Below are 14619 nucleotides of genomic sequence, written 5' to 3'. Positions count from 1 at the left end.
GGTAATTCCAAAGGATAAAGCAAAGCAAGCTGGATTCTGATCTGCCCAAAATGTAATTGTTTTTCACATTTTTTAGTAAAACAGAAATTATTTTGGGTCAAATGAAGCATTTCCTAGTCAAGCTTTTAAATTTTTTTTAAAGAAAATATAAAATGGAAGGAAATTTCAAAACACAAATCATCTCGCATGTAAAAAAATCAAAACACTGCATTTCACAAATGTCAAAACAAAATGTTTCAACTTTTCTCTCCTATTTTTTCCCCTCTCCAATGTGACAATTTGGCAAAAATAATAAAGGAGCGATTCATTTATGAAATGTTTCTATGTCGCAGTTTTTTCTGACAAAATGTTTCAAGCAAAAAAAAAAAAAATCTCCTCAGCTCTGTCCCTTGGTCCCTGTTTATTGGCTAGTTTCCATCTTTTCCTTCTGACCCCAGAATTTTTTTAATAATCTCTTTTGAGGGGCCCTGCTTTGGATTTTGGGAAGTCCCCAGTGAAGTATGACATGTTGTGGAGTGAAACAACAGCTTTTCCAAAGTACAGTCAGAACCAAGCCTCATGTTTGCCCTTTTATTTCCTGTGAAATCTACAAGCAGAACAATAAATTAAATCCCTCACAGGCTGAGGAGCACTAGTGATTCTGGCCGGGACAGACAGGGGAGCTTACAGAGAAGGGGAGGGGGTCATCAACCCATTCCCACCATTGCCTAGCCAATCTCATTTCTGGCTACCATAGGGTAACAATACTGCAAAAACAGGCAGGGACTCGCCTGTCACAGTGTTACTGGAAGGTAGACAGTTGTCATGGATGCTGGTGACACTGTTCTCCAAAAGGAGAGTTAAGACTAACCTGAATTATGACTCACTTGGCTAGACCTTCAGTCCTTCCCTTTCGCCCCTCTCAGGAAGCCCTAGGGGAGCTCAGAACCCATTGACCCATTATCAGATCTGGTCTACCCTTACCAAGTGATAGCTCTGAATGTGGGAATTTGTTTCTTTATCCCAACCAAGTGAAACACATGAAAAATATGTCCATGCTCTAGAGGCATACTGAGGCCCATCCCAGTGGCAGTGGTAGCCCTGTTCTAGAGAGGTGGCTTAAGAAAAATGAGGGGGAAGAGACGGCACTTGATCAACAATCCAGGCAGGCAGGATGTTGTGGGGTTCCTAAAAGAAAGGGAACTTTAGTGACACCTCACTGTTAGCATAACATGACCTACAAGAAAAGGAAACTTTACTGACACCCCAGACAGAGGATGTCATTGTACTTCTAAAGAAAAGAGAGACCTTTATCAACACCTGCCTGTGAGGAAGCACATGGTAACCTAGAAGAGGAAACTTTATGGACAACCCTGTGCTGCCTGACAAATGTGGCCTGCCTTGTCCCTTTTTGAAGTGAAAAAAATCATTGATACCTCAGTCAGCTAAGAAGTGATGTTTAGCAAGGAGTAAGTGTCAATGACAGCACTTTGGGGCATAAATGACGGAAATGAACTTTATCCCACCTCAGATTTTGGCTAGGAAGAAAGTTTCTCCATCTGCAACATGGGGTAATCACAATTCTTACCCAGCACCTTGCAGTCAACTCCTGGTAAGTGTTACAGGTTATCATCAATATGATTAACATCCAGATCAGAGCCCCTTTCCAATGTGGAGAACTTCATAAGCGAGGCATCCTCTGCATTGGGGTTCACAGGCTCACCCCATTCTTTGGTTAGCTATTTAAGGCCACGGAGCTTTTTAAAGTACCCTGCAAAAATATATAGATCTCTCTCTCTCTCTCTCTCTCTATATATATATATAAATGGTTAGAAATCTGACGCAGCCTGACTATTTCCATGGCTCCCGTGTACAGAAACCTACAAGTGTTTCTTTTTCCTGCTCTGGGTGTCTCATCCCATCTGCTTGGCAATCGGTTGATGAGCGGATCTGGCATTTTGTTTGCTGTCACCCACGCTCCCCCCCCCCAATCCCCTTTCCTCGGACTATGCGGCAGTGTCGTCAGCGCTCAGCTTGCCATTGGTGGCCACGCTGTCCTGGAGCTTCACTTGAGCCCCTTCGGCCTGGTCTGTGGGGCCTCCTGGAGCAGCCTGGTCACAGAGCAGGGTCCGGCGGAAGTAGCAAAGGTAGCAAGGGAGCAGGAAGCCCAGGAGTGAGAAGATGAGGAGGCTTAAATTGACCTGAGGAGTGGGAAAGACATGTGGGAGGGATTTTGGAGGGGGGTAAGGAAAGCAATGATTTCATCTTGCAGCTGAGCTACCCACTCGGTGATTCAACCACCAAAATATGTTTGTTCCCCACCCCTGTTTGATGTGCACAGCATGCTGGGAAAGGGGCCAGCGCAGCAGCCATGTTCTCCTTCCCAGCAGAGCCAACCCCTCCCAAGTTATGTGGCCTGGCTGGCAAAGCTGCCAGTTGGAGCTGGATGGCAGGCAGGCAGCCATGTTCACTGGAAACTGGGGCGAGGGGGAAGAGTGATGGGGAGAAAGCCCTTCGCCACCCCAGTCCAGCCATTCCTCCACCTCTACACCTAAGCCATCCTGTTGCTTCTCCCAGTAAACCATGAGCAGGTGGGTGAGGCTGGGGGCAATCCAGTACAAACCACACACCCTGCCCCTGGTACTGAACATGATCCTCTCCAGTGCAAAGTAATCAATCAACTGGGTGCCACTCCCAGGGCAAATTCTGGGGTCTCTGCAAAGCACCTGCCCCACTGGGGCTAAGGCCATGAGGTGATGACCCACCCCCACCCTGTCCTAGTCCCTGCTCCCACTAGGAAAGGTGTCTGGGCCAAGCAAAACTCCCCAAAGGCACTGTACATCTCCACGTGACATTTCCACAGGGTGCACATGTGTAAATGAGTGCGTGTCAGGGGGTGCGTAAACATGTTTATGTTGGGGGAGCAGATGTGAGTGCGTGAGATGAATGAGTGTGTGGATGCTGGGGATGCACAGGATTGTGTGTACGTGTGTGATTATGTAAAGAGGGAATCCATATAAATGTGGGGGGGGGTGCAACTGCTTGTGAGGAAGTATACATGTGTGGGTCCAGGTATGTGTGTGAAGTCTCCTCCAGCAGGGAACGTGAGGAGTACATGGGGTATAGGGGGTCCCAGGAGGTGCCCAGCTCCAGCCCCTGGCTTACCCAGAAGGGGTTGCCTTGCAGTGGCCCCACCATGGCCATGAACAGTGGCTGCTGGAGCAAGGCAAAAACGGCACTGATGAGTGACTGCAGGCCCGTCAGGGTGCCAAAGTGATTGGATGGATACCTGTCACCAAAGGCCAAGCAGTTAGTGAGGGCTCTGCACAATGGGCACTGTCTCGCCCCGTGTGTGAGCCCTAGAAACACCCCTCACCTGATTTCAGTGACCCCCTCCAATCCTGCACATGAATGTTTGCGTGGGGGAGTGAATACGTGAAAGTATCCAGAGGTGAGGGAAGAAAAACTGGGATAAGGACTGCTACGGGGCTGGGAGGAGGAAGCTGATTCTGTCCCCTTTCCTTCCCATGTGACCATCAGTCCTGCCCAATGAAGCTTCCCACCCCAACTTCCATGGCCTACCCCACTTGGGTGGGGGAAGGAAGGGGACAGCAGTGCCCCCTACATACAGGGCAGGCCCCAGAACCAGATGCTAGGTGCAATGGGGGACGGGGACTGGGCATGGGTAGGGGGTGCAGAACAGCTCACACAGCAGCATAGAGGCCCCCGCAGGCGGAGTGGAAGAACCCTCGCACCATGGTGTGCAGCACAAAGGTCAGGAACTGTGGGGAGAGGATGGGTCAGAGTATGTGGAGGGGCAGAAGGGCAGACCAGGGGCATGGCTGCAAGCAGGGGGAGGCATGGGGAGCATGACAGGAGTTACCTGCAAAGGCAGATTTTCAATGAGACAGGTGACACCGAAGCCCACAAGTAGTATGTTGGTGAAAGTGAAAGCACGAATGGCATTGGTGAGCTTCTGCACCTTACAGTACCGGGGCTTGGCCCCTGGCTTTTCCAGCCCAGCTCTGTGAACAGCAGGGAATATGTCAATCTATAGCTTGCAGAGGCTGTGCACCCAAGGCACAATGGCCAGGACCACCCAGTGAGACCCATGCCCAGCACCAGGGTACCCACATACAGGTACATGCATGTGTTCTTACCCTGATGCTCTGTCCCCGGAGCCCAGCGGGCTGTCCACACAGTCCTTTATGCGCCAGTCCATCACATAGCCAATGAAGGGGCAGGTGAAGAGGCAGAGCAACTGCATGACCCCAAAGATGGAGGAGTAGATGTTTACTGCTCAGAAGGGAAAGCAGGGAGAGCGTGAGACCCCCTACACCAGGGCCTGCCCCATGGTAGAGGAGGCATACCCCACTCTGCCCAGATGGAGACAGCTCTGCCCACTACAGACAGCGCTGCCCATATGGGTATTCCCAAATTCATACCCCATCCCACTGGGGTGAGCCTACATGCAGACTCCACCTACAGCACAAGGGAGGAAGGCTGGTGCCTCATCCTGCCCCACAGTGGAATCCTGTGCCCAGGCCTCACTTCCCCAGGGCTGGATCCACCCCACAAGGAGACACTTTTCCTGCCAACACAGTGCAAAGGGGGACAGCCTGTCCACCACCCCACAGGGGAGACCCTACTTCAGCCCCTCCCCCAGATGGGTACAACCGTCTCATCTCTCAAAGGCTCTGTGCTGGGCCAGGGGCTCCCCCAAGGCTGCTCACATAACCACCTGTCCTGCCCCCTCAAGGGGGAGCCAGCAGCCCAGAAGTACAGGGTGCAGACCCCTCCCCCCATTCCATGCTCACCCCAGGGGTCCTACCTATGCGCGCCGCCTCCTCCTGCAGCTTTTCTGACACCGCAGCATCCAGAAGAGAGACACAGGGTAAGTGGAGGGTCCCTCCCCTGCTGCCACCTGACCCCCACCCCCAACACCCACCCAAGATTAAGATCCCTGTGTCTCTGTACACACTGGAGTGAGGTGAGCCCTTTCCCCAAACACACCCAAGCCCCTACCCCCAAAAGTAACATAGGATGCAGGAGCCCTCCACAGCCTCTCCAGCAACCCCCCACCTATCTTCTCAAATGCCCCAATAACTCCTTACCCACAAGTCCCAGGCCCCCACCACACACACTTCCCCACCACCACCCAGGTCATACTCTCACCATCTTCGCTCCCACTGGTGACCTGGAACTCTAGCATCTTGCTCATGGCGGCCATGTAGAAGATGATGCGCAGCTGGGTCATGCCCATGGTGATCAGGCTCCACAGGAAGATGGGGGAACAGACGCTGCGGCGGAAGGGGACTGAGCCTATAGCAGAGAGGGGAGCTGTTGACACGGTATCTGCCCCTGCCCCCAGATGCCCCAGTTCCACCCCATGGGATGACTCCCTTCACCCCCACTTCTTCCTGTCTGTGGGAGCTCACTACTCCAGCTGAGCTGGACTCATGAGTTCTGTCCCAGTGCTGAGAAAGGAGTGCAGTGTGTTGGGTTATAGTACAGGAGGGTCAAAGACAGGACCCCTGGGGGTGTCCATGGGCTGGCCCTGGCTCCCCAAATAGCTCAGCTCCTCCTGTGGGTCAAGACCTCCTGGGGAAAGGGCAGCATGATCCAGCCCAGGAATTGTCGGCCCATCCCATGGGAAGTGCAGCTTCAGACACCTACCAGCAGGTGGAGCCAGAGCCCAAACAGAGCCCACCAGCCCCGGCAGCCAGACTGATGCAAGAGGTACCTGGGCTTGCAGGGTGCAGCTGCTGAAGCAGGTGCTACAGCTGACATGGGACACTCCCCACCCCTGCCCTCGACACACTGCTGCACTCTCCCACCCTGCAGCCTAGGGGCTGACGTTCCTCAAACAAGCATGGGTACAGACACCTCTCCCCTATACCCCATTTCCCCAGGGAAACCCAGCACCCCTTATACCCCATCCCAACAGGGGGGACCCTGACACATTGCACCCCAGACACCTGCACCCCCCCATCCTGTTCCTGCATACCGTCTAGTGGCACTCTGGACACCCAAAGCCCCCCACACTGCCCTCCATTGCTGGCCTAGGCTGCCTGGACACTCTGCACCCATCATGCCCACTGTGGGACACTGACCCACACACCCAGCTGGGGAGTGTCCCTCCCCACACACCCTGCTACTCAAAACCTGCCCTGGGTGCACAGAAACCAGCAGGAGCTGCACTGGATGCTGTGGATGCCGTGGTATCACTGCTGCAGGGCACCTCAACCAGAGATGCCCTGATCCACCCAGCCCTGATGCTGTGTCTCCCAGAGGTCCAGCCAGGCACTTACGTTCAGTAGATGCCGTGTCCCCATGGCACAGGTCCTGCATGGAGGGACACAGTGCCTTGCCCTCCTGCAGTGGTGCCGCCTTCTGGCTGAGGCGGTGCCCCACAGTGGTGACATGGGTGTAGAAGCGGTCACCAGTCACCTTGTGGTCCAGCGCCAGCCCACTCAGCTTGATTTTCTTCCTGTTTGGGGGCAGGGTGGGGTGAACACAGCTAATGCCTCCACCCATCTCAGCCCACCCACAACCCGTCACCCGCACTGGGGACACCAACCATGGCCACTCCACAGCACCCTCCTCCCCACTGGGGACATTGATCCCTGTTGGGAGAGCCTGGGACTAGAGTATGGAGACCTTCCACATAGCCAGTACTTCTGCCCTGCTCCCCACAGCACCCCTTGCGCTCACGCACGTGTAGCTGGCCTCCTCAGGTGCTGGGAAGGACTCCTTGGGCCAGTTGAGGAAGCAGTTGAGGAAGATGAGACAGGCCAGGCCTGCCCAGGTCAGCATGATGGAAATGAAGGAGATGTCCACATCATAAATCAGCTGTAGGGGGCAGAGCAGGAGGTCAGGGGCATGGGCACAGCCAACTGGGTGGGGCTGGCTGGCATCCTGGACCCTGTTTGCCTGGCCCAGCCCTGCCCCTGCAGGGAGGGCTTTCTGACCCCTCCATCAGCTGCCTGGGGTGTAGGAGTTGTGGGTAGGATCTGACCCTGTGTCCCCTCCCCCCATCTCACTGCTCTGTACCTTGACTCCAGGGAAGGTGACAGCTGAGGAGGCATAGGAGCCGATCATGAGAGCCATGAAGGTGGAGCGCAGGTTCCCAAACATATTGGGCAGCTGGGGAGGATGTAGAGGTTAGGGTAGTGCTGCGGGAGAGGAGAAGACCCAGCAGGGGGACAGATGGGGGAAGGTAGTCACCCAGGGGGGAGGGGATGCTTTGGAGCAGGGTCCTAGGAAGGAAGCACTTTTGAGAGGGGGGAGAGGTGCAGACCCATGTCTCCTTCTGCCCAGAGGAGGTGTCCTGAATACAGCATGGGTCCCATTAGGGCAGTAACAGAGCAGTGGGGGCAGATCTGGGCTTTCATCTGCCCCACGCCAGCCGCTCTTCCATAAAACCAGAGTCATAGTCCCCCTGTGGAGCAGTGTATGGGGTGGAGGAAGGACCGCAGCTGAAACCTAGCATCTCCCCAGGATCCCAGCACTGAGCAGAGCCAGGGCCAAAGTGTGAGGGTAGTATGGGGGGAAGACAATCATGGCAGGGACCGCCGCCCCCCCAGCAGTCAGGCAGTGTTGTGGATAGGGTGGTCATCACAGAGTACAGTCTAGGTATCCTCTGTCCTCTATTGATATGAAACTAGAGACCTTTATGTCCTCTATTTTTCTCTACAAAAATAGAGGACATAAAGGTGTGGGGTTTCATAGCAATAGAAGACACAGTAGCAGAAAACCGAAACATCCTCTATGATGACCACACTAGTTGTGGAGTGGTCTGCTGTGTGGGAGAAGCAAAGCCAGCTCCCTTCCCCCTGTGATCCCCCCTGCAGGGCACCTTGGCTTAGTAAACAAACACTGCAGCACTGGTGCACAGCCAGAATCAGCACCTGCCCTGGCAGGGAGACCAGTAGGGGTGTGGCACCCCCCCTGTCTTCCTGTTGGCTGCCCTAGCCTGCATCATAGGCAGGGGGAGGGCTGCCTGGGTGCCCTGTAACCCCTTGTGCACTAGAAGGAGAAATCACCTCCTCAGAGGTGAACCTAGCCCTGCCCCCTCCCACACCTGCTCTGCAGGCCCAGCACAGCTCTCCCCTCCCTGAGCCCCCAGCCCTGTGCTATGGCCCCTGCTCCCTTCCCAGCCCCAGGCTCCAAGGGGTGTACCAATCTCAATGCCAAGGTCACCCACTGCTCTGGCGCAAGTCCCCTTTTGGAGCCCAGCACAGTCTGTGACACGCATGCAGTCCTACACACCCATCCCTCCACCCCCACAGGGAGCCAGCCGCACACATGCCCATGCGCCTCCCACTGGATGTGACCACCGCATGACATCCCTGCCAGGAATACCATACAGACTGGCCTGGCCCAGCCTGCTCTGAGGAGTCACTGAGGACTAGCCCCTCAGACCACCCCCTCTACCCCCATGGAAATGTCACCCCTGTCAACTGCCCTCTTTGCCATGTGCCCAGGGCAGAAGCACCCACAGGTGCACCCCCTGCCCCAGCTCTGAAGTCAGTGTCCAGACCTAAGCACCTAGCAAAAGGTCCCTCCCGTAAGGGGTTTTGCAATGCAGGCCACTGCCCAGCCATGCAAACAGGACCATGCAGGGTCCACAGGCACTGACCATGCCAGTGCAGCACCCAAAGCAGCACAAGCCATGGAAAGGAAAAAAGCAGCTTTCAGCTGGGCACAGGGCAAGTGCCCAGGCTGGGCCATGGCCATGGGGAAATGCATATCTGGTGATGGGGCACCCCCATTCCCAGGGTGAGACCATGCTGCATTATGCTGAAGGGAGAGACAGTCACACCCCCAGCAAGACTAAGCGCTGATATATGCAGTAGAGACTTCACCATCCCCTACCACATACTCCCACAATCCCTCCCCTAGGTACACACACACAAAGCAGACTCCACTCCCCCACCACATGCACAAAAGAGACTTCTTCACTCGACACACAGCTCCCGCAAACATACACGCATGCAGAAGATTGCCACCGCACACATCGGCAGAACAGACTCTCTCAACATATACAGAACTCCCTCTCAAACACACCATTTCCTCATAAATATGCATATGCAATCATGCACAGAGAACACCCTCCATCACACATGCGTGAGACTCTCCACACAGACACACACACAAAGAGTCCAACCCCCAGAGCAAAGGGACTTGGTGTACAGCCTAGAGACACATAAAGATACCCAGGAAGAAGACCTCTTCCCACACAAAGCTCCAGAGACACCCCTACTCCAAAACCCTAGGCTGACACTCCACATCCAAAGAAGACACTCACACACCAGCACACTCAGAACAACACTTCCTTACACACACAAACTCCCAGGGATGGGGCTGTGCCACTCAGGCAAGAGGGACCTATACCTCCCCCATACCCACCTTTGGCCAATCTCCACAGCCCAGTGACGTGCAGCCTACCTCCCTCCCTCCCTCCCCCTACCTCAATGGCAGCTTCTCTTTACACCTTTGCCCAGGTTGTCTTGGACAGATAAACACAAGCAAGCCCATTGGGAGTCCAAAAAGGAGTCATGGGGTCAGAGAAATGAGCAGAGAAGGCCAAGCCAGCAAAGGTTAAATCCCACAGAAGCCAGGCCTTCCCCAGCTTGGACTAGGCAGACATCCCGGTCTTCTCCTTCTAGTGCACAGACTTAAACTGCCCTGGGCTGTTACAGGGGAGTCATGTGTCTGGATTGGCCCCTTACGGCATGCCAAGGGTTAAGTGCTCCCTCCCCACCTTGATCCCTCTGTTTTGCAGCAGGGACAAACTAGCTCTAAACAGCCTGACCAGGTCCTGCCCATGTCAGGCCTCTGCCCCCAATATCCTGCTAGCGCTGGGTCACTGCATGCAGGGATGGGGGCAGAACTCTGCCACCAGGCTCAGGGCCTGGAAATCACTAGCGCAGGGTAGGACAGGGATGAGGATGCCACCATCAAATCCAGGGCATGGAGAGACCCACCCTCCTGCCACACTGCCATCCAACCCCCCAGGGCACAAAAAACCACTCACCGTGAGGGAAGTGAAGGTCAGGCAGATACCCCCGAACCCATTCAGGGAGAGGCCCAGGAAAATCAGTGGGGAAAGAACTGGGGGGAGAATGGGAAAGTGGGAGGTGAGGATGGGCAGTACGGGTCGTGGTGAAAACAGCTGGAGGTAATAGCTGAATGAGGCAGAGGCAATACACATAGGTGGTCTCCCTGGGAGAGCCAATGGCACAGGAAAGGGAGGTAAGGTGAGGAATGGGGAAGGAAGACTTCAACCCAGGTGGCTGAGCAGTAGCAGGGGAAGGGGTGGGTGGCCAGGGCTGCAGGGGCTGGTAGGCACTGGAGGGGTGGGGCATTCACCTGACCTCACCTTGGGGGTTGTAGGCAGCCAGGGCCATCAGGGCACAGGAGATAGCAAAGCTGGAGCTGCAGAGACACAGAACAATCAGACACCCAGAGACTCCCTGGCCTACCTCAGACCCGGGCATCTCTCTGCATCCCTGGGCTTGGTGCTCCTAAGACAGGGACCAGCAGCCTGAAACTCCCCCACAGGTGGTGGTGACACCTGCCTTCTGCCCAGTAGCCCAGCAGTGAGTGCACCAGCCAGGAAGTAGGAGACCTGAGCTCTAGATCTCCTCAGGCTGAGGGCCTTTAAACCTTCATCTCCCACCTCTAAGGGAAGCACTCTCACCCCAAGCTATGGTACAGGCTGGCTGAGGCCTCAGCTCAACATCCTGCTGATGTTCGGCTAGGGGCAGCTAAGAATGCAAGAGCCTGGGGACAAAAAGAGAGCTAGCAAATGGGAGCCTGACTGGGTAGCTCAGGGAGGGGCCCTACCTTGGATGAGGGGAGACTTGGGTCGTTGCATAAAATGCACAAACAATGGCAAAGCAGAAGCAGAGTCCTGACCTCCCCTTCCCAGGGCCACAGAGCAAGGCCCCTGCTTGCTTGCTGTTCTGGCCCATAGCTCATAGCTGCCCATCTATAGCAGGAGGGGCAGGGGAGAGCCCCAGTCTAGCCTAGCTCATGGCCAAGAGGTCAGAGCACTTTCTTGGAAGCGCAAGTTGAGGGTTGGGTCCCCTCAGGCAGACAGGACCTACAACCCAGGTTTCCTGCTCCCTGGGTGACTGCTCCAAGCACTGGGCTACTAGGCACAAGGCAGGTAATCCCTTCCCCAGTGCTGTCAGTCAGTGCTGGGAGGGCTCAAAGGCCCCTGCTATCAGCCAGTAGGCTCAGGCACAGAGAAGCCTGGTCTGTACATCCCAAAGAAGCATACTTGGGATGTTTCCACCCAGACCTCAGCTAGGTCAGATGGGTATCCTGGGAGCAGAATGCAGGTGCCTGAGCCAGCTGCTCCAGAAGCCCCAGTGACCACAGGGTCTCCGTAAGTGGGGGCACTTAGATTCCACTTTAGTTGTGTCTGGGGGTCTTGGAAATCCTGCCGTGCACCCAGGGGATCTCCCACCCCCACAGGTACCTGCTCTATACCCCACTCCCTCCCAGGCACAAACAATTCCTGCCCCCCACCCAGCAGCTTTGCCCTCCCCCACTCCATACCTGCCAAGGAGACGCAGGGGCCGTGGGCCCAGTTTGTCCATGAGTACCCCCAGTGGCAGGGTGGCTGCACTGAGCAGGAAGGAGCCAATGGTGAAGCCCAGGTTCAGCATCTCCTCCTGCTCCACACAGCTGGGCCAGTGGAAGGCAAGCAGCCTGGCCCTGGGCCCTGTGCTGAGGTTGGTGTGGGCCTCGGTGGCATTCTCATCTGCATGAGACCTGCAGTCATGCACTCCAGCACCAAACGGTACTGTTCCCACCACCTCTCCAAGATGGCACTTCCCCAGCCCTGGGGGGGCCTGCTGGGGAGGGTGACATTCTGGGGTGGATGGGACCTGTATATGGCAGGGCTGGGGTCCCACTAGGGAACAGAGGGCAAGAAGGTTTTTGGGATGGGGCAGGGGGAGAAGGGGCTCTCAGCTGCGCTGGAATCTCCTGAAGGGGCAAAAGGGTTTTGGGAGGGTAGGCAAGTGCTATCAGAAAAGGGGTAAGGGCCTCTTGAGAGGGGTAGTGGGTGAGCAAAAGACTCCAGCCCCCAATCCCCTTGGTTGGAAGGGCTTGGCCTGATCCCCATCCTCATGGGCCTGCATCTAGACCCATAGGGTCAGTTCATCTGCCTTGGGGCAAGTCACCATACACAGGGTCCCTTCTGAGGACATGCCCCAGAGCAGCCCTGAATTGATGTGCGGGGGGGGGGCAGGAAGGAAGGAGAGGGAGACTCATGACGCAAAGGAAGAAACTTTCTGACCCCACAGAACTGTCTGTCTGCCCCTCCCTCTGTTGGTGTGTCTGTCTTTAATCCGGGTAATGCAGCTTGGGCTCTAACAAACATACCCATTCCCCAGCAGGCTCCCGGCTGCCCCACTTGGGATGAGGGAGGAAGAGGCCAAAAGTAGCCTGGGTGCTCTGGGGAGGTGCATGGCTTGCAGGGCCCTAGCCATGCCAGCCTCCCTGAAGGAGGGGGGAACCAGAGAGTCACATGCAGTGCAAGGAGGGTGCAGCCAGGGTCCCCCAGCACTGTTCCCTTCAGCCCCACCCCTGCAACCAGCTCCTCCCTGTCCCAGTTGCTCTTCTTGCTTTTCTTGTTAGCCCTGCCCTTCTCTGGCAGGGCACTGCCAGCTTTCCCATGGGCCTGGGGCTCTCACCTGTGCAGAGGTGGGAGTAGAAGCCCTCATGTTTGAGCATGATGAGCAAGGAGCCCCAGCCCAGCAGCACGGCAGAAAAGAAGAGATTCTCTAGCACAGCGGTGCATGCCATCCACCAACGCCGGTGATATGCCTGCTGTAGTGTTGGCGCCATCCTGCACATGGCCTGGCAACACATAGCACTGTATCACCACCTCAGGAAGGCCCCTGATACCGAGCACCCACCCTCACTCCAGGCACTGCCCTGAAGCAGGGGGAGGGCTGGGGTGCCACAGCCCTGCAATAGTGCAGGCCTGTGAGGGAAGCAGGGCCAGGGTGGGACTCCTCCCAGCGAGAAGCAGAGCTCTAGTCCTAGCCCTAGGAAGTGCGCAGGGTGGGAGAGAACACATTTCACCAAGCAAAGCTAAGGACAGCCTTCAAGGCTGCAAACCTGGCAGCCTTGGGGAAAGCTGGGCAGGTTGAGATCTGAACTGGACACAACTGGAAGGGAGAGCATCATCTGTGCATGGCCCCCACCTACAAAAACAGAGGAAGGGAAGCCCTTGCCAAGGCCCTGGCTCACAATACGGTTAGAGCAAAACTGGCTCTTTAGCCAGTGAAACCCTCTTCCTCCCCTCCTGGCTGTTCTCAGCCCCTCCACTTCCATTCCTGCACATACTTCCTTTATTTTACCCCTCTCCCTACCCATGTGTGAGCTCCCTCCAATGTCACTTTGGCTCTACCCTCTTCATGTCAGTCCCCGTCTATCCCACATGACCCCTCTCACTTTTCCTCTTTGGTCCCAGCCACCCTCCTGCTTCCAAACAAAGGTCAGGTGCTGCAGGGCCCCCTTGTGATCTCTCCCCACTGGAGTGGCCAGGCAGGGCTCTCCTGCCCCAAGTACCCCATTGCCTCAGTGTCTGAGCACTAACAATCACTAGTGCCTGGGGCTGAGGAGGGCTCAGAGTAGGTGGGTCCAGGAGTGGCTAAGTTATCCAAGGTCACTCAAGGAGGTGGTGGCAGAGCAAGGGTTGAGCCCTACCCTACCCGCCAGACCATTCTCCCTCTCCTCCTTCCTGCTGATACACAGGGATTGGGAGGAATCACAGGTAACGGGGCAAAGCCACACTTGGCTGATGTTCTATAGGACCTGCCCTGTCCTGTCCGAACAGGAGTTAGGAGGAGGTCCCCAGGCAGGCAGCTTCATGAGCCTGTGTGTCTGCCAACCACACGCAACACCTGCACAGGATGCAACAGGCCCAAGGACTGGTCACACCAGCCAGGGAGAAGGACAGTGGTGACACTGCTCAGATCCTCCTACAATAGGACAGGCTGGTACAAGGAATACTGGGTTCTTCGTGGTGTATTCCAGCCAGGCCTTGGCAGGGGAAACACCACATATCTGGGTCCATGAAGGCAGTTTTCCTTAAGCGCTCCCGGGGATAACTGTTTTTCTGGCGTGGTTTAGTACCTGCTTAAGGCCCATTTTATGGAAATGGGAGGCTCCTCCCTAGCTTGCACCTGCGGCCATACGGCAGAGGGCAGGAGAAACCTGGGGGCATCTGAACCCAAGCCTCCAGGCTTGGGCTGGCACATAGGATGCCTGCCAAAAGATGCTGGAAATATCTGAAGCCCCTGGTGGGGGTGGAGGATGTTTGCCGACTGTAGGGCCACTAATTGGTTGTGGACTGACTCATGGATTTGGACTTGACACAAAAAATGTCTTTAGGCGCTGCCAGCTGTGGGGAAACAGGTGCCTGGAGACCTGCAGCACTGGCAAGGGGGAGGGGGTGCGTGACACTGGTGATAAGGAAGGCTGAGGGCAAGTGGCAGGGAACTGTGGCAGGGACACATCCTCAGTGAGAGCCCTCCCGGGGGACAACCCTTCTCCCAGGATGTTTGCTGCAATGTGACCACAGCCTGCCCCACACGGGCTGGCTCCCGGCCT

The 14619-nt window shown here is 55.9% G+C and overlaps 1 protein-coding gene across 1 annotated transcript; it reads right to left on the bottom strand.

The window, feature by feature from the left end:
- Window positions 1-556: 556 nt before the first annotated feature.
- On the bottom strand, window positions 557-12877 carry SLC43A1 (solute carrier family 43 member 1). The gene is made up of 14 exons (XM_019547202.1): window positions 12693-12877; window positions 11551-11755; window positions 10364-10419; window positions 10019-10095; window positions 7033-7125; window positions 6698-6831; window positions 6291-6469; window positions 5155-5301; window positions 4811-4840; window positions 4140-4275; window positions 3863-4004; window positions 3688-3761; window positions 3145-3268; window positions 557-2180 (listed from the first exon to the last, which is right to left on the bottom strand). The coding sequence occupies exons 1-14, from the start codon at window positions 12868-12870 to the stop codon at window positions 1986-1988; spliced, it is 1770 nt and encodes a 589-aa protein (XP_019402747.1). The 5' UTR covers window positions 12871-12877; the 3' UTR covers window positions 557-1985.
- Between the last annotated feature and the right edge of the window lie 1742 nt (window positions 12878-14619).

Source organism: Crocodylus porosus, unplaced genomic scaffold (assembly GCF_001723895.1).
Source record: "Crocodylus porosus isolate Cpor-Errol unplaced genomic scaffold, CroPor_comp1, whole genome shotgun sequence".
In the NCBI taxonomy this organism is placed as follows: domain Eukaryota; kingdom Metazoa; phylum Chordata; order Crocodylia; family Crocodylidae; genus Crocodylus; species Crocodylus porosus.
The sequence above is the reverse complement of the archived record's forward strand: the minus strand, read 5'-3'. Positions and strand labels throughout refer to the sequence as shown.

Coding starts and splice junctions, on each gene's coding strand:
- SLC43A1 (XM_019547202.1), bottom strand. CDS start 12,870: ATGTGTTGCCAGGCCATGTGCAGGATGGCGCCAACACTACAGCAGGCA. Junction 10,096..10,363: donor GGCTGCCTACAACCCCCAAG/GTGAGGTCAGGT, acceptor TTCTCCCCCCAG/TTCTTTCCCCACTGATTTTC. Junction 3,762..3,862: donor TTGAAAATCTGCCTTTGCAG/GTAACTCCTGTC, acceptor CTCTCCCCACAG/TTCCTGACCTTTGTGCTGCA.